The 22,982-nt window shown below is 42.1% G+C and overlaps 1 protein-coding gene across 1 annotated transcript; it reads right to left on the bottom strand.

Annotated features, from left to right (window-relative positions):
* Window positions 1-820: 820 nt before the first annotated feature.
* Window positions 821-22,962, bottom strand: hip1rb (huntingtin interacting protein 1 related b). Its single transcript, XM_080499157.1, has 32 exons — window positions 22,709-22,962; window positions 15,340-15,403; window positions 13,779-13,921; window positions 13,589-13,645; window positions 13,427-13,507; window positions 13,257-13,333; window positions 12,988-13,049; window positions 12,188-12,328; window positions 11,988-12,045; window positions 11,368-11,443; window positions 10,986-11,153; window positions 10,836-10,888; window positions 10,661-10,733; window positions 8,999-9,182; window positions 8,826-8,914; window positions 8,607-8,723; window positions 8,422-8,523; window positions 8,052-8,246; window positions 7,210-7,357; window positions 6,966-7,052; window positions 6,737-6,844; window positions 6,342-6,478; window positions 4,333-4,443; window positions 4,158-4,216; window positions 3,585-3,615; window positions 3,379-3,441; window positions 3,167-3,267; window positions 2,647-2,752; window positions 1,928-2,051; window positions 1,797-1,858; window positions 1,456-1,686; window positions 821-1,355 (listed from the first exon to the last, which is right to left on the bottom strand). Exons 1-32 carry the CDS (start codon window positions 22,799-22,801, stop codon window positions 1,347-1,349), a joined length of 3,210 nt encoding a protein of 1,069 aa, XP_080355283.1. The 5' UTR covers window positions 22,802-22,962; the 3' UTR covers window positions 821-1,346.
* Window positions 22,963-22,982: the final 20 nt, after the last annotated feature.

Below are 22,982 nucleotides of genomic sequence, written 5' to 3'. Positions count from 1 at the left end.
GGGACACTGTATTAGTAATGCTGTTCATTGGCTTTGTCCAAAATTCTCCAAGGATAATGATGTTCAGATTCACAGTTAGTCATGACAGATGCTTTATTTGGATTTGATAGATCATTGAACATTGTTTTGCACCATTGGGCCATTGTAACTATACCCAACCTTCATATGACTTTAATTGTTTTAAAGGTTCATAATCAAGAAAGGTAACAAAATGACATTAAATCAAACATTTATTGTTCATTTGTCTGACATTTACACATCTTACAAGGAGAACCACCATTATCTTAACTAAAATATATTAATAGATCTGAGTGTATAAAGACATTTCATACAGAGGAAAGAAGAGAACATAAAAAGATGTACTTTAAGACCCTGTAAGAAAAGTTCCCATAGGTAAAGAGGACTTCATATTGTACACTGACCACCGCTATAGTTTCATATTCAACCGAGAAAGAAGCTGTTACTTAAAGGATATCTACATCCAGTATATTTGTGCAAGCAGTGAATCTAATGCTTTTATCATAATATCCAGGTTTTCTTCAGACATTCAAGAGAGCTGTGTAAATATTCAATTCTACTTTGTGTGAATGGATGTACTTGATGGTCTTTACAGGCATGATTTTATGCATTGTGATCATACATTTCAAGGCCTCAGACAATCTGTTCCTGCTGAATAAAAAAGGTTTTGTCCACATAAGAGGAACACTGTGCAACATGAATTCAAAACTAGAGGTATGTCAAAATGTTCCAGCAACGGCGATACACACTCGCTCTAGTTTCCCTTACACCCCCCCACCCCCCCATAACAAATAGTGTAATGAACATTGACAATGTGCAAAGAAGCTGTCCAGAGCTTGATTAAAACTACTGACCTACAAATACACATGTTGCTTTATTATTGAGAATTCCATCTCTAAAATTAGGTGCAGTAGTGTTCAATTTGTTAAAATGTTAGTAAAAAAGAAAAACTCTTTCAAAAGTACCCTAAAAGTTTAAAAGTAATTATTTGACTTTTTCTATTCTTGATGCCAAATATATATATATATAAAAAAAAAAAGATTATATCCTTGAATTTGTGTGTTTTTGCTTCTAAAATAATGGTAAAGTTCAGCAGGCATAAAGAGTTAAAACAATAAATAAAAAAATAAAATCAGGCGTTTGGTCCATTTTGGCAAAAAAAAAAAAAAAAAGAATAAACTAACAAAGAAGGAAAGTAAAACAATGAGAAGCAAGATGACACTGAGGATTGTCAGCATGCAACTTAAAGGAGCTGGATCTCAAAGGCCATCGTTCTCCATCTCAGTCCGACCATCTTGAGGTGAAGCGTTTGTCTCCTGAGCAGGCGTTTATTTAAACTGAAAGAGAAAAAAAATGAAGAAGGGATGAGATTCACCAACATGTACTAACCCAACTCAAAATGTGTGTATATATTTAGGATTTGACGCTTGTCTGTACTGTAGCTTTCCGTGGGACGTTGGGTTTCTGGGCCAGTGTCGGTTTCTTCATGAGCGAAGGTTTGCTGGGTTTCGGTGACATGGAGCCGGGGCTGAACGGCGAGGACGTTTCGCCGTTTCCGTCGGGACCATCTTGCAGGGGAACTCCAGCGATCTTGTAGTGCTTCTTCCTCAGCTCACCCAAGTGGACGCGCTCGTTCTCCAACTGGCTTTCCAGCTCCAAGACCTTCACCTGGAGGCCGGGAAATAATAAAGATTAAGTCACATTGATAATTTCTCATCCTGAAAATGTTCCAAGTTTACCAGATATTTTACAGATATCCAGTTCTTCCCACAACTTACCTGTGACTCCATTTCTTCTTTCTTCAGTTTGATGAGGGACAATCCAGAGAAGTCCATGGTATCTGCATATTAAATATATAAACATAAAGTGAATTCCGTCTGTGGCGATCAGACAGTCAAACCACACTTACCTTTGTCCTCCAGGTGCTCCTGGCCCGTCCTCGTGGAGGCCACCACATTCGCGGCCATCTCGTTGACATGACGAGACGCCTGCTGGAGAATGGGGAGCTTCGTGCTGTTGCGATCGGCCTTAACCTGCAGAGGAAGACAGCGAGGGAGAGCCGATTAGAAGGACTGAGGTTACAATAGAAAGAATGTTCTGGTCACATTTGCACAAATGCTGTGAATGTGAAATATGAAAATCACTTTGGTAAAGATCTTTCTGGGACTCAAGATTCATCTGCATCATCGTAAACCTCTTGCAATGAAAAGTGAAGCCTGTACACAGTGGGGACCTGTGATACTGACAATACAGCAACTCTGACAACTTTAATGGGCATGTTTTCATGCTGTTGTGACACAAACACACTGTAGAGATTTGCAAGATGTTTCTTTGTCATGATGAGAGAAAACACTTGAATTCATCCACACTGTCAGATCTGGCAACACCGAGATAAAATACTTTTATTTATTTATGTTTGTTCTTGTACGGATGCCATGCATAGCTGTGACGACACCAACCGTTAATATTACCGTGAAAGTCATTTATAGTAAAGCTTCCAACTTCACCTTAAATGGTACGAGCTCTCCTATAATAATAACAAAGCCCTGTTGGGTAATTTGATGTAGTATCTACCATTACACAGTCATAAAAGTTGTATTGAGGGTATTTTTCAGACAAAACCGTCACCTTGGATGCAGCGACCAGCTGGGCGGTGCTCGCAGCGATCTCATGAGAGCAGACGATCAGCTCTTCATATTTGCCCGTGTGCAGCACCACCTTATCGGCAGACTCTCTGTGAAACAGAAAACCTCATTAATACACATAACGAGAAAGGATGCAATTCTGGAAATGGTGTAATTGTGCAAAAACAATATTCTTTGCTTAACTAGATGATTGTATTGTGTTGTTTCATTGAGTAGTATGACAACTATGAATATTATATATGTCATAAGCGTATTGGCCACATTTCACAGCAGAGTCACTTTTAGCTCAAATCAAATCTTTTAATAACTAATAATTAAATGTACATATAATTCCTGCATGTTCAAAGTTTTGGTGTAATGTTAAAATAAATGTGGAAAAATTATTGGACAATCTGTCACTTTCAAGTTAACAAATGTGGTAAAGCGTTTGATTCTAATAAATATGTAAGTTTGACAGTGGTGGTTAAAGGACATGCACGTTCTTTAAATAACTGCCAACTTACACCATCTCTGTGGCTCCCCATCCAACAGCCTTGGCAGCAGAGATGAGCCCTTCAGTCCAGCGAGAGTTTTTGGCATAGAACTCCTTGATAGACGCCGCACCCTGCAGAAGCACCGCAGTACAGTTAACTGACATTTCCGAATGGGAAAGAGAATGCACACAAAAAATACAGGCTGCCTCTTTCAGATCCAAAAGTAGAACAGGGTGACTCACCCTCCCACTCTCCACAATCTCCTTCTGCAAGTCTGTGGATGCAATGATCAGCATGCGGATCGCCTGACAGGAGAAAGGATGACAAAAGGACTGAATCAAAGAAGAGGCAGTGCTTATGTTCATTAGGGGATCAATTAAGAATACGACACAAGGGTACGGTATTCTGGAGGTGTGTAAAGAAAACACAGAAAAAACAGGCACTCTACCTTCATCAGGTCTGTGCAGCTGAAGAGGATTCTACAAATCACAGAAGCAGGGAGATTAAAATAATATGTATGCAGTACATAATTAATAAAAAGTTATTAGTTATTAATTGATACAAGCTGGTGATGATGTCTTACAAGAAAAAAAAAAAAAATTATTTCAATTCATTTCTTTCTCAGTGTCCACTGAGCTGCGCAACAGGTTTTTTTTAATTGCAATGGAAATATGTATTCTATTATAATAGGTAGAGAGTGAAAGCTCTAAACAGAAAACACACACACACACACACACACACACACACACACACACACACACACACACACACACACACACACACACACACACACACACACACACACACACACACACACACACACACACACACACACACACACACACACACACACACACACACACACACACATTTAATATGGCCTCTCTTGAATGATGTAAAATAGTCCTTTTTAGGCCAGTTAACTGGATGACAAGTGAATATTTATGGGGAGTTAAGTCTTTTTGGTGTTGAACTCTTTGATATATCGAACTAAATAAAAAATAAAAAAACAACAACAAACCTTTCGTTGACCTCCAGTTTAACCCCTGATGTGTCTTTTCGTGCCTGATTCATCATTTCCTAAACACAAAATCAGAGGAGACACTTTTCATGTGCGGTGGAGACGCGGTTTTGAAGAGGTTGTTACAGTAAATGTTAAGATTCTGCCCCTGGAAAGTTAAATATACACCACATACATCAATCCTGCGGACGGCTTCCTCAATGGCTGCCGATGTTGCCGCCATCTCTTTATCGACCAGGTCGCCAAGCTCCTCCTGCCCCACGTCTTTGCCTTTTGGCCGCAGCTCCTACATATGATCGAATGAAACATAAAAGAAAAGATCAATTGCGGTTAAAAGGTAAACGGAAATAATACTGAATCGCATTTCAAGCGTCTGCGAATGTTTATTCATAGCAGCTTTTGATTCTCCGAGTTTTACATCACCACTAATCCTCAATAGAACTCAATCGACTGCATTAATGGGTTTTAAAATCACAACAATGATAATACCTGATGATGTTTAAATGGATGAGTATCGTAAAAACCACACTGATGAAACACCAAGTGGCACAAAGCCAAGGACATGAGCAAACTGAGTTTTCATGTTGATTTAGTTTGCAACTTAAACAAAGGGTGATAACACACAGTTGAAACCAGAAGTTTGCACACACTGCATAAAAGACACAAACCTGTTCGTCCCACTGTCCCAATTTAAATCAGACTAAACTTCTCCTGTTTTAGGTCACTCAGAATACCCAAAATTATTTTTATTTGCAAATTTGTCACAATAATGAGAGAGAGAATTTTGTATTGCTCTCTTTGAAGTGACATACATTTCCTTATTTGGCAGCATTGGCTCTAAACCGTACGCCTTGGATCAAACATTTTGTGTGTCCTTCCACAAGCTTCTCACAACAGAATTCCGGCCTGGTCCTCCAGACAGAACTGATGTGACCCGAGTCAGGTTTTTTTGGCCGCCTTGCTCATATTTTAAGATCTGCCCATCTGAGGTCAGGGCTTTGCGATGGCCACTCCCAAAACTTTGACTTTGTTGTCCTCAAGCCACTTTCTGACTTTTTGGGGGCAATATGAGGAAGGATCATTGTGCGTCGGGAAGACCTCGGTGTCTTCAGATGTTGCGTCAATTGTTCTTTCCGAATGATGCAGTCTATTTTATGAATCGTGCCAGTGCCTCCTTCAGCAAAACAGCAAAACATGATGCTGCCACTGCCATGCTTCACAGTTGGGATGGTATTCTCAGGCTTACGAGCTTCTCCTTCTTTCCTCCAAATGCAAGGATGGTCACACAGTGCCACTCCAGTTTCATCAGACCAAAGGACGTCTCCAGAAAATTAAGGTTTTTGTCCCATTGTGCATTTGAAATCTGATCTATTTTGTTATGTTTCATATCGAGTTATGGCTTCTTCTTGGCTGAGCAGCCGTTCAGCCCATGTCATTGCAAGACTTGTTTCACTGTAGATAATGACAGCCAGCATCTTCTTTAGATTTAATCCTGAGGTTGATTTACATGTTTTAGACCAAAACATGTTAGTGTCTGGGACATACAACCCCTCACCTCCCTGAGCGGTATGACGGATAGACATTGCCATGGTATTTATACGTGCGTACAGTTGCTTTAACAGATGAACTTGTCACCTGCAAGCATCTGGAAATTGCAGCCAAGGATGACCAGATATGTGGAGCTCCACAAATTTCTTCCCGATTTCTTCTGATTACCCCATGATGTCAAATAAGGAAGCAGTGTGTTTCAGGTGTGGCCTTAAAAAAATGTCCAGGTGTGTCTCCAAATAACTCAGATGATGTACGTTAACCTATCAAGCTTCCAAAGCCATGACATCATCATCTGGGCTTTTCGGCATTGTTTAAAGACAGTCATCTTTGTGTATGTAAAATTTTTACTTCAATGAAAGTAATAAATTGTCATTATTTTGGCATTTAGCAAATAGACAATTTTGGTAGTTTAGTCTGAATGAAAATCAGATAGTGAGAAAAAAAAAAAGATTTCTGCATGTTTTTATCCAATGTATGTAACCTTCTGGACTCAACTGTATGTATATTTGTTCAAATATACACTTTTAATTCCATCAGTCTGTGTAAAATGGTAAATAAAACGTCAAATGTGATGTACTTTCACTACTTCAACACACATGCACAGTCTGTTATACAAAATCTGTTTTTCCTCACCTGACCCAAGTACAAGATCTTCTGGACGACTGCACGGACGGCAGCAGGGTCTGCCCTCTGGAGGGAGGCCTTGGACTTCAACTCCTTCAAGTACTGCAAACTCTGAGAGCCACAGTCTCTGCAGTTTTCAGTCAGTCCTGACGGGAGCACGCCAGACACCATCAGTCAGCCATTTCTTATTTAACAACATCTTGTGATCGGCTGTAAATGTGATGTCGTGACTTCAAAGATTCTTCACTAATGTGGAAGTGAAGACAATTATGAAATTATACGTAGATAGACATCAGTATGAAACTGTAACACATTTTTGTTCCTTTAGTCAACATTTCTCTGAAATGTGACCCATGGTCTGTAATGGGAAACTACATGTTATATTTCCAGATTATACTGCTTACGGTCAGCATGGTCAGTGGGTGCCATGTGTGCCGTTGCGCTGCCGTTGACAATCGTGTCCGCGGCCAAATGGGAGAACTGGGTCAGAGCCCTCAGCAGGCTTCCAGCATCTGCTTACAGGAGCAGAGAGTCAGAGAGCAGCAGGCCAGAACATAACGGGCAGAACAAACCAGGCACACAGCATCACAAGGTCAGCGGGCCCAGGCCAAATCAGAGGCAGACACAGCTTACCTCCCATGTTACTCAGATAATCCGCATGACCCTTCTTCACTTTGTCAATGGAGCCCAGCGTGGCCTCTGCACGACTTATTAGATAATCTGTGTTTGGAGGGAAAACACTTGATTTAAGAAGAGAGTCATTGAAGATCTTGTGAGACTCCCATGTCGCAGCTTTCCTGTTCAGTTATTACAGTATTCCAAGTTTCTTTTGTCCATCTCTGTGATTCTACATGAAAAGACTGAGCAGGAGTCTGACCTGGGGAGCTAGTACAGCGTACATGGAGGGGATCATCCAGCTTGGCAACAGCATCCTGGATTATGGACTCCGCTTCAGTTATAGTGCCTTGCAGCAGCGCAAACTGCTCCTCCAGAATCTTCTGCTTTATCTGCTCCTCTTGATTAGTCTGCATGTGTGCACACAAACACAACAAGCTGATGTCAATCCGAGCAGGATTAGACCTGGACACACAATCCAGATGTGTGTAGATTGACACTCGACACAGCCTATTTGTTTGTGGTGGTACAATTCATACCGTTACCCACAGAGTGTCAAAGTCAAACAATAACAACATTTGGTTGAAGTTAGTTTCATCATCATGCGCGTTTGTAATGAAAGACAGAGAATCATCAGTTTTGCAGCTACATTTTTAATATATCTACAAGCAAATATATTTAATAAACTATGAAACACTGTGATGAAAAGGTTTTGCCAAAACTTAAATGTCAGATAACCAAATATTATGCTTATATGCAATTTTCAAATTAGTAAATGTTTTAATCTATAAGTTGATTTGTTTCCAAATGAAACAACACCTCTTAATTGGATAAAGAGGCATAAAAGAAGAATGGACTATTCTTCTCGCACAAACAAAAGAAAACTATTTATTTGGCTTCATTAAGAAAACATGTTTAATAAACGATAAACGTGTTTATATCTGGTTTTAATAATTCAATCTCAAAGGGTTTAGTTCCTGGTTGGCAGCATCCTGGCCATAAAGTTGTGGCATTTATTCGAATTATTCATTGTGTTTCTTTAAGGAGACAAAATGCAGAGTGCTGCTCGCACTGCTGAGCTGGGCCTCCACTGTCCTGACTGACCTTCTCCTGCAGTTTGCCCTGCAGCTCTCCCAGCTCCCTGCTGTTCCTCTCTCGCTCCTGCTGAAGTGACGACTGCTGGACCTGCGCAGTCTGCCGCAGAGACGACAGCTCCGCCTCCTTCTCGCTCACAGATCGCATCAAGCGCTCCTTCTCCGCCTGCAGAGCTGTCAATGAGCTGTTCATTTCGCCCGACGTCTGTCGAAAACGGAGAGCAATCATTGAGGGAAGCCAGAAGAAGCAGATGGCTGCAAGTTTTTTTTCGGAGGCCGTCTGAGATTGTGCTGCTCGTCTCGAGCATCTGAACACAGAACTGGTGAGTCTGAATGCAAGACGAGGAGGAAACTGGTCATCACTGCAGATTCCAACTAACCTGCTCGCTGCTCTGCAGACTTGCGTTGATGCGCGTCATCTCGGCCATCTTCTCTTCCAGCTCTCGCTTCAGCTTCTCCATCTCAAACTTCTGTTCCTCCAGCTACAGCAGTGGAAGAACAATGTTGAGACGCCTGCACGCCGACTCCACAAATCCAACCTTCCTTAAAGCGGAACAAGACCGACCTTCATGTCGGATTCCTGTTTTATCCGATCCACCTCGAACGACAGCTGCTGTTTGGTCCTCTGGACTTCCTCCTGGGTCTGTTGGGTTGCTGACAGCATCTTCACAGTGTCTGCGCTCTGTCACCACATGAACACATTTAATAAGACCAGGCGCGGCCAGCTGCTGACATCCAGTTTAATGGAAACTGGCCGCGGCCTGGACCTGCTGTCCGTCTGTACCTGCCGGAGTAGCTCGGCGTGACTGGCCACCAGCTCGGTGTGCTTCTGTTTCAGCATGTTGTACCGCTGCTCAGTGCCCTGCGCCCTCTCTGCACAAATAAGAGCGAGGAAACCGTCATGGCTGCTCAGACATTTAGCATCACTTGGACAGAAGGGTGAATTGCACGCCTTACTTTCTGCCTCAACATAGGTGAACTGCACACTCTCGTGCTCGGCGTTTCGGCGGCGGGTTGCCTCCAGCTCCATGCGCAGCTGCTCGTTTTCCACGAGCGCTCGTTGTTTCTGTGCTCGCTGCTCCTCCAGCTCAGCCTCCAAACTGTTGATCTGGGACTTGAGCTGTGTGATGTAACGCTGAGCCTTTAAGGAGAGGGAAGAACAGATTTGACAAAGATTTTCATCGCCACGAATGTAGTTCTTTCTGAAGATAACGTTATAAACCAGAAATCTGAAAACATTTACATTTTACAATATGCATCTATTTAACATGTGTTGAGGCCGGGGGGCAGCCATCGAGGGGCCTAGGTCTGGCATTAACCAAGCACCAGCTGTAGATGTAAAACGTCACTGACTGTCTTCTAATAATCCGCATGATTAAATTAGAAAGGACTCAAACAGAAAAGGGACACATTTTTTAAACAAACTAATTTAATATTATCTAAAAGACATTACTCTCATGGCTTTATATCCCACACTGGCATTGAAATTATCAGAACAAATGTTAACATTTTACAAGACTAAAAAGGGTTTCGTTTTAAAAGTCATTCAGCCAACAAAGAACTGAAAGGATCCACAATTGAGGTCTCTATGCACAACGACTGCAGCATCATTGTAAGATTCTTTGATGTTAGTTTTTCAGATGTTTTAACAAAGAGGTGTGCAACATGCTCTGAACAAAAAGTCACCTTCTCTGTACATAATTTATTATTATTATTATTAGCTTTACCTACAACAAACAGCATTGACAAATCGCAAAACCCAGGTTTATCCAGCTTAAGGTAAGACATCTTCCCACTTTTCCCCCCCGTCATCATTAAACCTACTTCTAAGGACAAAAGGATTCTGTATTCACATCCAGTATTATTTTTTGGAATGTACATGCAGACATAAAAAAATGTGCTGCAAACAGAGGAGGCATGGTTTCTGGACAATTCAGTGTATTTTCCATTGGGCATAATTAAAATGGAATATAAAATTACACTTGTTTTTCTTTGTCGTACCAATATTTTCAGTTTCTGTAAAAAAAACAAACCATTTCATTATATTTTATCAGGTATGAATGTAGTCCAAATTCACTGCACTCAAACAAATAGGAAGCATATAGAGTTTTATTTAGGTTGTTAAACTATTTTTACCAAGACCAAATGGGCTGCATGTGCCCCCTAAAATTAGTTTGACAATTCTGGTGACAACTTTTGACACGGTATTGAAATATCCTAATGGGTCACTCTTCTTTTGTTTTTAAGTGATTCACTGCAATTTGAATAATTACTAGCACTTTCAGGAGGTTTCTGAAAGTGCCAAATAAAGCTAATAATATCATTAAAATATAAAAACATACAGTAAAAGGTTTTTTTCAGTCTAAAATTGCTTGATCAAAAAAAGAAAAAGCTCAGTGAGAGATGAACAGTGACAAAAATACAGGGATGAAATTTGACGTCAGAAGTCTCTCCCGGACTCCGTCACCTCTCATTCGGAGGATACGTGCCACATTCAACATGTCGGCAGCGGCGTTTACATCCACCCAACACATGAGCCACATTCCTTTGCGCACAGATAATTGTGTGGCCTCTCCCGCCTCACATATACAGGAAACCAAGCGCCTGCTTGGGCCTCACCTCCGTTTTCACTCTCTCCAGCTCGGCTCTCAACAGCTCAAGGTCCCGTTTCAGGCTCTCGATCTGCAGATCCCTAGAGACAGAAAACTTACCATCAGTAATAAAAAAATAAAAAAACTGCTGACAACAAACCATTTAACCTTGATGGCTTATTATAATCAATAGAACAGCTCACCTATCATCAAAGCCTCCATTTGGAGGTCCAAATGCCTGATCAAAGATGTCCAACTGTTTAAGAACAACAAAGACATAGAGAGACATACCGGTAAATAAAAAGCTCATCAGTGTTTGTGTGACTGAGTGTGTAGTGCACACTGTAGCATACCTGTGGCTGCGACTGCAGGCTGGGCGCGGAGGCGTCGCTGACCTCAATGAGTGGCTCGGGCTCGTCGTCGTCATCGTCCTGCTGCTCAGCATCGTCTTCGTCAGGGATGACCACCACCGGCTTCACGTGTTTGGCCAGCGAGGCAGCGTGCAGGAAGTTTGGTGGGGACTTGAGAGAAGAACGGCCAAACATTAGCGGTCATGTCGTTCAGGTGAACGATTAACAAACAGAATTGTCGTAAGGCCATCGATCTCTCTTCAATTTCAATTGACCAAATGTGTCCATATTGTTATTATAAGCCCATATTCAATGTGACTAGATCTAGGAGAGTGTCAAGTCAGCACTAAAATCATCTCTCCCCTCTGTTCAACTGAGCTCTTACATCAGGCAGTCTGGGGATCTGGATGAGTCTCTTGAAGTACATCATGTCCCTGGCTTTATTGAAGAATGACTTGAGGCTGTGGGACAAAGAAAAAACAAGAACAATCCAACTTTTTATTGATACAGAAATGACGACAAACTAAAGTTTTTGTGTAATTTCCGCCCCATGTCCTTCATTATGTTTGGCAGACCACTGCACTGGGATAAAGACTAGTGAATAATTACATCAACATCATATTGGTGTCATGTCTGGTGACAAAGAATGACCGACCCAATTAAACTTTAAAACTATTGAGCTCAGACACACAAATGTTTTGTCTCACCCTCATCTCTCACTTTCCCTCCAAACTGTCCAACCTGAACCGTCCCTGGAACGTACTTATTATTAACCCCGTATTCTCTGCTCACCATGGAAATACCCGCTCGAGACCATGAGAAATGCAGGAAACTCAAGTGTGACTGTGACACCAGTGTGTGCATGGCCTGCAGTGATGGTTTCGGTTGCATAGATTGAAAGCGTTTTTGGTGACTGAGTGAGGTGAGATTATGTTGCAATCTTCTGTTGGTAAAGTGGAAACTCGTCAGTTTGATGCGGACAATCTCATACAGTCGTAGCTTTACCCGTGGAACTGGTCATGGAAACGATCACGGTGTCCTTGTAAAGTGTCAGGAGGGAGACCTGAAAATCACATTGATTCATTAATAAACAATGTTGTATATATATATATTTCACTGATGAAATCACCAGGATGGCGTTTGTCTGCATGTAATGCATTTCCTCAAATTCATGATGAAATTATGATATTGAGAAGGACTCTTACAGGCATGAAGCTTGAAGAGCAGCTTGACAGTGAAGTGATAGAGGGGACTACAATCCTGGATGACCTGGATCAGTGGAGCCAGGCGACACTGGCCTGATGTGAGCGTGGAGATAGCAATCGATGTGTTGAGCTGCCGGATCACTGCGAGAGAGATCAGAGGAGGAAAACTAGTTATGCAAGTCATTTTATTGTGTACATTTCTGTGCCGATTAGGCAGATCTGATCAAAGGTTGAACTTGAAAGAATCAGACTGCTTTATTGGATAATTAATGAAGGCCTCTAGTGGTTTAGACAATATAGTATATGGTGCTCTTAGTCTGCATTTAACAGTCTGGATACCATGGATAACAGTGGTTGAATGAAAAGCAGACACTCCTCTTTTGTGTTGAACATTTTAAGTCGGAGACATGGGGGCCTAGAGTACATCTACAAAAACAACCACATTTCATTCACAAATTAAGAGCAGAATTTGTTTACATGACGCAGTACTGAGCCTCCACCCTGCAGGCCAGGGACCAGCAGACCAATCTTTAAAATTAATGGCCTCTAATTGCTGGCATTTCCTCATTAGTAAAAAAGAAAAAAAAGAATAAAGAACTAAACTTGGTAAATGAAACCAATTTTTAAGTATTCAGCAGATAATTTAAAAACAGGCTATCCAACAATCGTCTCTTCGTAGACTCTCCAGGCCACTGTGCATAAATAGATAATGTCAGCAGGCAACGGCCCACAGCTATGGCTCAGGTTTCTCTTCCTTGACAGAGCACGACTGGTAGAAGGTGGGAGGAGTTTGTTTTCACCTGTGTCTGCCAGCCGAAGCTCTATGTCCATGTAATCGAATACCTCTACTGTGAGCTGGAAGCTGAAAGAGAGAAGTTGGTCACTTCATTAGAGCGAAAAGAGGGTTACCCTGTGGACAATGTCACCCTGTGGACTGAAAGCACAGTGTGGCTTGTGACTGTTTATTTAATGGACAAAGTATCAGGCACCAAATTTGGTAGATTATAAATGGGAACAAGACTTAACATACTTAAATTACAGTTGACCTCAACCACATTTTGGCACTCACACATTATTGATGTCTGTTCCTGCAGTGAGCTCCAGGACTTCATCCGTCACCTCCAGGTTCGGTGGGATTTCTGAATGCTGCACAGCACAGAGGTCCGTCATATCAACTGACAAGCCTTTTCTGACTCATGCTGTGCGGTTTTGTTGCGTCATACACATTATAAAACTCACCTTTGCGTGAAACTCCATTTTTGTGCAGAGCAGCTTGGTATAGATTGCCACAAGCTGTCCGTATTTGTCGTGGAGGTGAGCCTGGAAAGGAGCAGATAATCAAGGTCAATTTTGTACTTTTACTATTCCGTAGACATCATGAAAAAGGTTGTTAAAATTCACCCATAGTTTCCCAACTTCGACTAAAGAACTGTGATGTCTCATGCAGTCTTGAAGAACCTGTGGGAAAAAAAAACAAACAAACAATACAGCAAAAAGCTTTTAACAAATAACTTAAAACACTTCTATTCCTCCCGGGTTCATGTGAAGCCATTTGGAGGAAGAGTAACAGGAAGTGGACTCGAAGGCTTACATTGCGGTGGCCATCTCGCAGGACTTTGTGCAGGACGTGGCAGAACTTCCAGCTCAGGATGGAGCTGCTGGCCAGAGGAAAGCCCAGAGCGTAGGACCAGAAGGTGTGGGCTCCCTTCTCCCTGTGAGTCCCCAGGATGATTCCTGTTGTCGTCATTCAGGAAGCTTACAATATCACAGGACTGCCGACATTTATCGCCCACTAATAAGCATCCAAAGGTGAAATAAAATAAAGACACACGAACATCATTAGCCTATTAAAATCTAGTTAAGCCCATTAACTACAATTATAAACGCTGACAGATGCAGGTTAACGTGCTCTTCATGCTGGTGTAAGACTATAGAACCAGTCAAGTCAAACTTTAAAGAGGAATACCTGCACAGATATATATAAAGTTGTTTATATGTTTGTTTGTTTTTTAAATTGGCAACATTTGATACTCCAAACTTCATCAGGTCAACCATGTTGCACACTATGCAGATGAGAATATGCAATAATCTACATAATGCATTGTGTTAATGTATTTATCAAGTCTCTGTACATTAGAAAGATAAATTCCAACAGTCATAGACCTGCTTATCTTGTTTTTAAATCGTATAAAACAAGTCATTCTGGTGTCGATTTTGTCCATCACAAGATATTGGACTTCATTTTCAATTAAAGTTGATATTTTCACATTGCAAATGTGCATTCATGGTCATTTTAAGAAACAAAACACATTTTTTGTTTATTTTCACTTCAACCAATATCACAGCACTAAAATACAGTGCAAACTCGTTTGGCTTCTTCTCAGCCTCCGTTAATGGGTTAATGAACCCATGAAAGCATGAACTCGCAGTATGATTGCTGCTCCACATTTTTTCGTTCAGACGAGGGACATGACTTGATATCGTCTTCCACATGCACCTAGCATGCATTTTATTGATCAAAAGGCTTTATGAGGAAGGCAACATTTAGATGCTTAATTTAACTGATACAATGAAGGGGGGGGGGGGTTGATTTCTACCATATCTGGATGCCATTAAGACATCAGAGAATCACTGTCAAACAACAATCGGATGCTGAGCTCAATTTCAATTCGCACATCCACAGTAGCACCACAACATCCTTTAATCTCAAATTCACAGTCCTGTCTTTGATGCAGAGTTACAAAATCTTTCACTGCTTTCATCACGATCACAGAAGATTGATGAAAAATCCTTTTCTTTGGTCTGTCTGATAAAAAGGTTCCAGCTTATTCAAAACACATCTGCCCCCCCCCCCCCCCCCCCAACACGTTTTTAAAAGTGTTGGCTATCTGCCTATCCACTACAACAGTCCCAAACTCATTATCTGGCAAACTCCCATTATATCACAGAGGACCATTTTGCAGGCTTTCCGAAAGTAGTTTTGGCAAATTTGAGCATCAAGAGTTTGCCCACTCATTTACTTTTTGCATTTGATGTGTTCCATTTTGGAAAAAAAAGACTTTCCTTGCTTTTAATCAGGTCAGTGTGTGGGCAAAAAATTAAATAAACAAAAAAATTAACTAGTGTTCGTTTGAACCGGTTCTTAAGGATACGTCGAGCATGCTTCTCCTTCACAGGCGTCTCTGCAGAGGTGATGGCTTTGCTGATGCTGTTGAGCTGCGGGAGGGAGAAGGAAGAGGAAAAGACAAAGGAAAGAAGAGAGAAAGAGGAGATACACATTTGGTCTCTGGCTTTTTGATTCAGAACTCACAACCGTCGATTGTGGAGCCGAGTTTGAACAACAACAGTAACGAAACTAAACCCTGCATGGAAGGAAACAGACTCGCGGTAACTTCAATTCAACTGAATGAGTCCACGCAGGAGGCGTTTCCTCAGGATTCCACCCACAGTCCAAAAACACGCGCGCCAGGTTAAATGGAATGGCCTGGGGGTACGAATGGAGGCGACTCCCTGTCTCAATTTGAGGGACTGGAGGCCTGTCCATGGTTTACATTGCCTTCTACCCAATCTCAGCTGGTATCAGCTCTAACAGAAGATTTGTATTTAATGATTATAGAAGAATAGAAATCCCTTCAATTCTCTGCTGGTGCTGTACTGCCACTATCTGCTTCATCATTCCTCAGGTCACTGAAGCCAAACCTGACATTGAGATAGACCATCTCTAATTATCCCGCTGATGTTAAGCCTTTGAAAGACTGAGTGTCACCACAGGATGCAAACTGAGCCGCTCTCTAACCTGCCCGGCAGGAAAAACAAGTGTTGCTGAAAAAAGACAGAGACAAACACTCGGGCTTGTGTCGGTACGTCGTCTTGGACATTCTCATGCCGTTTCAAATCAATCTGAGGTGCAACTCACACCCTGGCACAGATGGAAAGTTAGATCAGTGCGGGCATGTTATATTAAAGGGTGATCCTCTCAGTCACTGTCTGCTGTAATAATGAATCCAGGTCTACTGTGCTGCTTATGTTAAAAAACCTGGTGATCCACTTCATTCGACACCAGACATGTTTTATCTGCCTCTGTCCCGTTTTAGAAACAGCTCAATGTACTTCGATGACGGATTTCTTCTTGGCATGTCTTTTTTTGATCATAGCGATTCAAATTGTAAACTTTCAATATAACAAAAAAATAACTGAGCACTGGAAATATAAAGCTGCCACTTTCACAATAAAAGGGAAAATAAATTGCGGGAGACCTTTGTGAAGACTAAACAAGCTGCATTTAAACAAAATCTGAAGCAATCCGATGACGGCGAGAGTTATCACAGATGATTTGAGGACAAACAAATTATGAACTGCAGGTGAATTAAGATATCTGGAAATAGTGTTTATTTTGGTCGGGGGTGAAAGCAGGTCTACCACTCAAACACACAAAACAGAGTCACTTTTCTGAAACTGCCTGCAGAAGCAGCAGGTAGTAAGAGCAACAATCCTTGAACTGTGGCTGGCCATGATGCAGTCTACAGGGATCACATAAGAGATGAGAAAAATCACTCGCTTACAAAAACAAAACAATTACGCAACAATAAAAGCTGTGAAATTTAGCTGCGGTTGCACCACACACATCTAGACTGGGCTTCAGAATAAATTGGTGTGACCTGGAAGTCAGTGGTGTGGTTTATGAAATGGAAAGACGCGCATGGAAATAATGATCAGTGTAATTGAATGACAGCGTCTCCGCTGAGGTGTTGCAACAAACCAGCCTTGCAGGTCTTTGTGAAAACACAAATGCCTAATGATTAAAAAAACAAACAAAAAAACTACGAGAAACATACCCAGTACAACATGATCCAGGTTATGCTTGGATATGTCTCAAACCCTGCAATGCATATTTACTTGCTTGTCATGTTTCCTTTTAACACATCAGCATGAAGGCCACAATGTCTGTAGGACATTAAAACAAACCAGCATGTCAGCATTACATAAGCAAATAATCCTACATAGTGGAGGCATAATGGGGCAGCATGTTCAATCTCAGCCTCTTGTTCCAAATCTGTTCACATTATCCAACTTGATAAAAAGGCTTTTTAAATATTAACACAAAGCCATAACGTGAAGTTGAGTGTTGTACATAAACGATGGCCGACTAAGACCCTGCTTCTTCAATCTGAATCCATGTCACATCCTTGTTTAAACCGTAAGCACATACCAGAGGCAGAGGTTCCTAATCCTGCAAAACACTATGAAAGCCTCTTTAACGAGCTAGAAACGTGTGAGTAACCACACAGTTCCACGCGCACAAAAACCACCAAAACATACAGGAGCGCACAACAAAGCACAGAGGGGCTACTGTGGGGTGAGAACGGTTCGGCGGGAGAGCCCAGTGGTGTAGAGGCGGCTCCTCCCGCCTCCCTCGTTTACACAGGGCAAGTGCAGGGAGATAGCATGGAGGCCTGGGCGACAATGAGGGGTTTGTTGGGGGAGGAAGGCCGACAGCTGGGGTAGAAGATTGGGTTGGATGGGAGCCGTGCTCTGGCACACTGGGCCTGGCACAGAGGTCTCAACAGATGGCTGCTGAGCAGCGAGGCTGCAGGGAGACTCTCCCACGTACGTTGGGAATGGCTGTCAGTCAGGACGCAGCGAGACGGCGGAGAAGGACGTTCGAATGGCAGATAAGAGCTCAAACGCTGTATACACTTCACCCTCATCATGAGAGTACGGTGGCCAGCGACCGTGTGCAGTGCAGCCTTTCTGTCAACTGAACACATTTCAGGGTCACTCATGGCATGCTAGTGTAAACACACTCGCATTGCCTTTGCCACTGGCCACATGGAGCTCCGATGAGAAAGCCTTTAAACACAAGGACATACAGCTACGAATACGTTTGTGGCATATTTTGACAAACAACAATTTGGTCAACCAGATATCGGGAAAATAGTAATCAAATATCACATTTCAAGTATCTAAAACATTTTGTTGCTGAACAAAGATTTAATTAACTCGCCAGCTATTCCAATTAAACTACTTTCATTTCCTGTGAATACTCGACTTAAACGTTGAGAGAACTTCCTGCTTCTCTTGGCACTCCCAAACAACACAATCTTAAACATCACCCATCCACACATACTATCACACAGCGATACCATTTCCTTGTGTCATGGTCAAAGTTATGTCAGTAGAAGTCCAAATCTTTCTACTAACAGAGCAACGTGGTCCGAGAGCTGCTGCAGACATGCCGCCACCGGTCACCGTGTGACTGTCCCAACGACTCGGTGCTGCAGCTGGTTAACGTGTTGGTAAATCCTCGGAGCGGAGAGAAGTGAGAGGGAGGGAAGACCTGGACTAATCCTCCAGCCCACGGCCATAAGGTCTACTGCCAGCAAGCATTACTACACCCAGCAAGCGACAAAACACCGACTGCTGCTTTAACACCTCCGACCTGCTTACCCCGTCGTCCCCAGTCTTCAGCAGGGAGTCTCTGGGCTTGGACATCCGGGTTTACCGCCGGGTTTCAAGTTAATGAAGTCAAAGCACCAACGGTGCACCTGAGCTGCTCCTCACTGGACGTAAAGCCCCGACTGACCCGTTCCTTATCAGCTTAATTCCACAGAGTGCCGCGGGGGGTACCTGGCTGACAAGGTCAGGCTCGACCGCTACACGCCGCTCACACACGTTAGCACGGGGCAGCATGAACAATAACCATTCAGAAAAAGGCAACACGTACACATGGGGAAAATGAAGCCCTGAAAAACATTGATTCCAACATTTTGTCTGCTTGAGTTCTGCATCTCTTCTCTGAGAACACAACAGCGGTGCCGCTTCATCAACACAGGTAATAAACAAACTACCGTAGCCGTCTTTTTTTATTGGGTCTGCAGTTTGAGTGGAAAAGATGCAGTGATGCACATTAAAGGAAAGCAAATGAGGCCTGCAACATTTCCCTTCTGGATGCATAGTCAATGCATGCAAAAGTAGGAACGTATTAAACAACACTGAGGAAACACTAAGTACGAGTATAGGAAGAAAAAAAACCCCTGAAAAGTATATATATCAAATGATTTAAGTATGGATTGACATTAAAGAACCTTTTGTAGTTGCACACATAGGAATCAATAGGTCTTATTGGGTTATAACTGCCTTTAAAGTTAATTAAATTATGAATATTAGATTAAAAAGGGCCAACAAAAGGAAAGCTGTTCTTCAGAAATGACATCGTTTCGTGAGCTGATCACTTTGCTCGTGACTCACATGATGTGGACAATTGTGAGTCGCTGCTAAACATGAACGGAATTGAAGCAAAGACTGTACTGATCGGAAATACAGTGTGATGGTTCTGACGAAAGCTCATGAGTTTACCTTTGGAAATATTATCAGTGAAAATACAAGGTCATTACAGGCACGGTGAGCGTGTGTTTTGGCAATAATGTCTCAGCCTTTCGTGAAGTTTCACCTCCTGATATGGCAATGCACTTTATATTTCTTTGTTTATGCTTCTGTCTGGATACTAAAAATACAGTTGAGCGTTCATTTGGCAAAACCAAAAGCGTCATTTCATGAGTGCTAAATGAAATGATTTTAGGAAGAAAGAAAAAAACATAAAAAAAAAAAGTCATATCAGCAGACTTAATTTCTTATTGTACAAAAACCACCCGCACCATAAGCAAGGTGAATTCAATTGGGTCTCTACACCCACTCAGTTGGAGTTGTGTTTATTCCCCCCCCCCCCTCTCCCTCATGGGCGCTCACTCAGGCAACAGGAGTGAGCAAAAGCAAACACTACAGTACGACGCTGTGCGAGAGATTTCACCTTGGTACCGAGTTCAACATGAAAAGCAGAGAAGGCAGCCGAGAGTGGAGCAAGAGGAAGGAGCCCGGTAGGTTCCATGACGGTAGTAACAGACGAGCATCCTGCCTAAACACAGCGGCGTTTCAACAAAGTGAAAGAAGGCGTATTGAACAACACCTCCAGTCGACTGTTCATAAAAATTCACCTCGGATTCAACGAGCTCCTGGTGTGGGAGACTTTGGTGTGCCCCTCCATCTTAGTAAAGATCAGAAAACATTATAATTATTTCCACTATACTCAAGCAGAACGACCTGGATTGCAATAAGATGTTGGTTAAGAAGCGAGAAAAGATTTTTTTATGGCATACTACCACTCCAAAAATGTGTTTTGGTTCTTGTTCGTGCCACTGAATGTGTCCCCTTCACTGTGCAGCATGATGGATGTGCAAAGCAAAAGACTTTGAATGGTGATTTCAACAAAAGAAGCCAATCCTGCACCAATCGAGATATTCACACTCGCCTAGTTTAGTTTAAAAAAACAAAAACAAATGTGTACAAAACAAATAATTTTACACGTGTGCTCTCAGGTAGTAAACAAATGACTGTGATTGCTCACAAATAGCATTGTAATGGAAGATCCGATCGTTGTGAGGCATCAGTTAAGTCACGAGAGCGTCCAATATGGTGTCCATTGTTTAACGTGGACATAAATGTCAGCAAGATGCAACCAAAGTACAATCTCATTGTCTTCTGCTTTTGTCTGCAACAGAAAACGCTTTGAAAGGTGTGACGTAGAAATATGAAACCTCAAGTTCACACACGTGATGAATGGACTTCGTGGTAAACTATGACACTTCTTGTGACCATTTGAAACTTTCTAGAGTTTCTTTTTGTTGAAAAAAAAAATCACCGTAGGATATTACGACTTGAATATGTTGAGGGGATAAAGTTTTTTATTTATATGTCAATACAAATCAGGTAGATTTATAAACATTTGCCAGTCAGGATTCCAGATTCTTCTTTGTACATCAGCCTCATTTGCATGTTGCCCAGTGAATCCATTCATCTTGCTTCCCTGACCCTGAGCAGTGCAGCAAGTCGCACCAGCAAGAATTCAAAGCAGTACATTGAAATCTGCTATATTGTGAATTAATGCAAAGGTCTGATTCTTGTCTTTTACCCTCAAAAAGCACTGAGCAACTATTTGTATCACAATGTGAAAGCAGTGATTCAACAGCGGCTAATTTTGAAAACAAAACCTTTTTTAACGTCTTCCTGTTCCTGCTCTCGTCAGTCGGACACTATGGATATTCATTTGCATGTTATTGTTTTTTTATTTTATTTTGGGGGGTTGGTCACATCAATACAGGTAGTTCATAAGTTCAATATTTTTCAATCATTAAATGGTTTTGTCCTTGTGACTGTTGATTATGGCTTGTACATGTGTTACTTCCATTTCAGCAGACAGGGTGTCATTTTTTGATATTTATCGCCTAATTATCACTGGCTACTCAACCTCACGTCAATCACTGTGTTAACAGCCCTCAGCTGGATTTAGTGAAAACTTACTACTTTTTAGATAGTTCTGCATCGTTTTACCCAAAGAATTGGGCATAAATTTGGGCATTTTGTTTCTGACAATAGAACGATAGTGAGGTTTTTCAGGATTCTGTTGAATAGGGAACGGATGACATTGAAAAACCAAGGTGACGATGTCCAACACAATAATAACGTTGACAAAATGCGTCTAGAGCCTTTTGATTTCCCCAAGTCGACCCCCTACCTCACAACCTAGAAACTTCAAATTTATTTGCCACTAGTTTCAGACGCAGAGTTCAAAAGCCTCTCCTCCACGTGCTTCTAAAAGCAAATAAAACATTGACAGAGGAAGACAGCCCTCTCCAAGAAGAGCTCAACGCTCCTCAGATAAAAAAAACAACAACACCGAAGGTGCAGCAAGTCGAAGCGGCTGGAGCTGAATTCACTCTCGTGGCTCTCAGTCACACTCAGGTGTGTGCTTCACGTGGGACCTGTGGCCAGGATATGACGTCAGAAGTCGACTCGCGCAACGCTTCCCTTTGCAAACAGCTGCAACGAAGCAACCGCAAAGCACCTGTTGTAGGAAGAAGCAGACAAACCCTCCCTCCTATAGTGCACATAGTCAAGCGAAATGAAGATACTAACTTGAAAGAGTGAAATAAATAAATAAATACAAAGACGATTTCCTATGCCGTAACTATATTGATAAGAACGGGCAGGTAAAAGCAGGTAATACGTCTGCAAGGAAGGAAAGGTGGCCAAACAGGAAGAACTAGATCAGGATGATAGCAGTGGACAGACTTTCAGGGAGGAATGAATGGTGGGAAGAAAACACTTCAGTTTTAGAGAAAATACTTCACATGCTCTCTCGGGTAAAACCAAATGGCCATCATCCCTGCATCTACCGAGTTATATTGTTGCGAATAGCACAATATATATATAGCATATTTACGACGTTGATTTAAGCCAGCGGCGTTGGGAGTATATGTGGTCGTTGAGTCGAACAGTCACATCAACGGTAACGTTCCTCGACACCCAAGTTCCCGTTTCATTGAGGAGACCTGGCCTATGCGGTAAAGTCACAGCGGGGCCTGAAGTCAATGAATGTACCGCTTCCTCCATCCCACAGGGACACAGATCCCGGGGAAGTCACCCCATTTTTTTTTTTTTTTAAATTTTCATTGGTTTAATATTTACCTGCTGCTTGTCAAAATGCTCCCTCTCCGCTCCAAGGTTGGCCTCAGTCCGCCGGGTCTTCACCCGGGTGGGCACCTGTTTAAGGCTGTTCATCCTCTCACGGTAGAGATATCAAACACACTACTATTCCTTCTTCAGTTACACAAACAAAAAAACCCAAAAATAAACAAACAAACAAAATCCGCAGCCAAACGTGAGCGAGGAGCGAGTGCTCTTCTACCGGGACTCGGGGCTCTGAGGACCGGGCGCATCTCCGAGCTTCATTACTGCTGAT

This window comes from Blennius ocellaris (assembly GCF_963422515.1).
Source record: "Blennius ocellaris genome assembly, chromosome: 7".
NCBI classification, from domain to species: Eukaryota; Metazoa; Chordata; class Actinopteri; order Blenniiformes; family Blenniidae; genus Blennius; species Blennius ocellaris.
The sequence above is the reverse complement of the archived record's forward strand: the minus strand, read 5'-3'. Positions and strand labels throughout refer to the sequence as shown.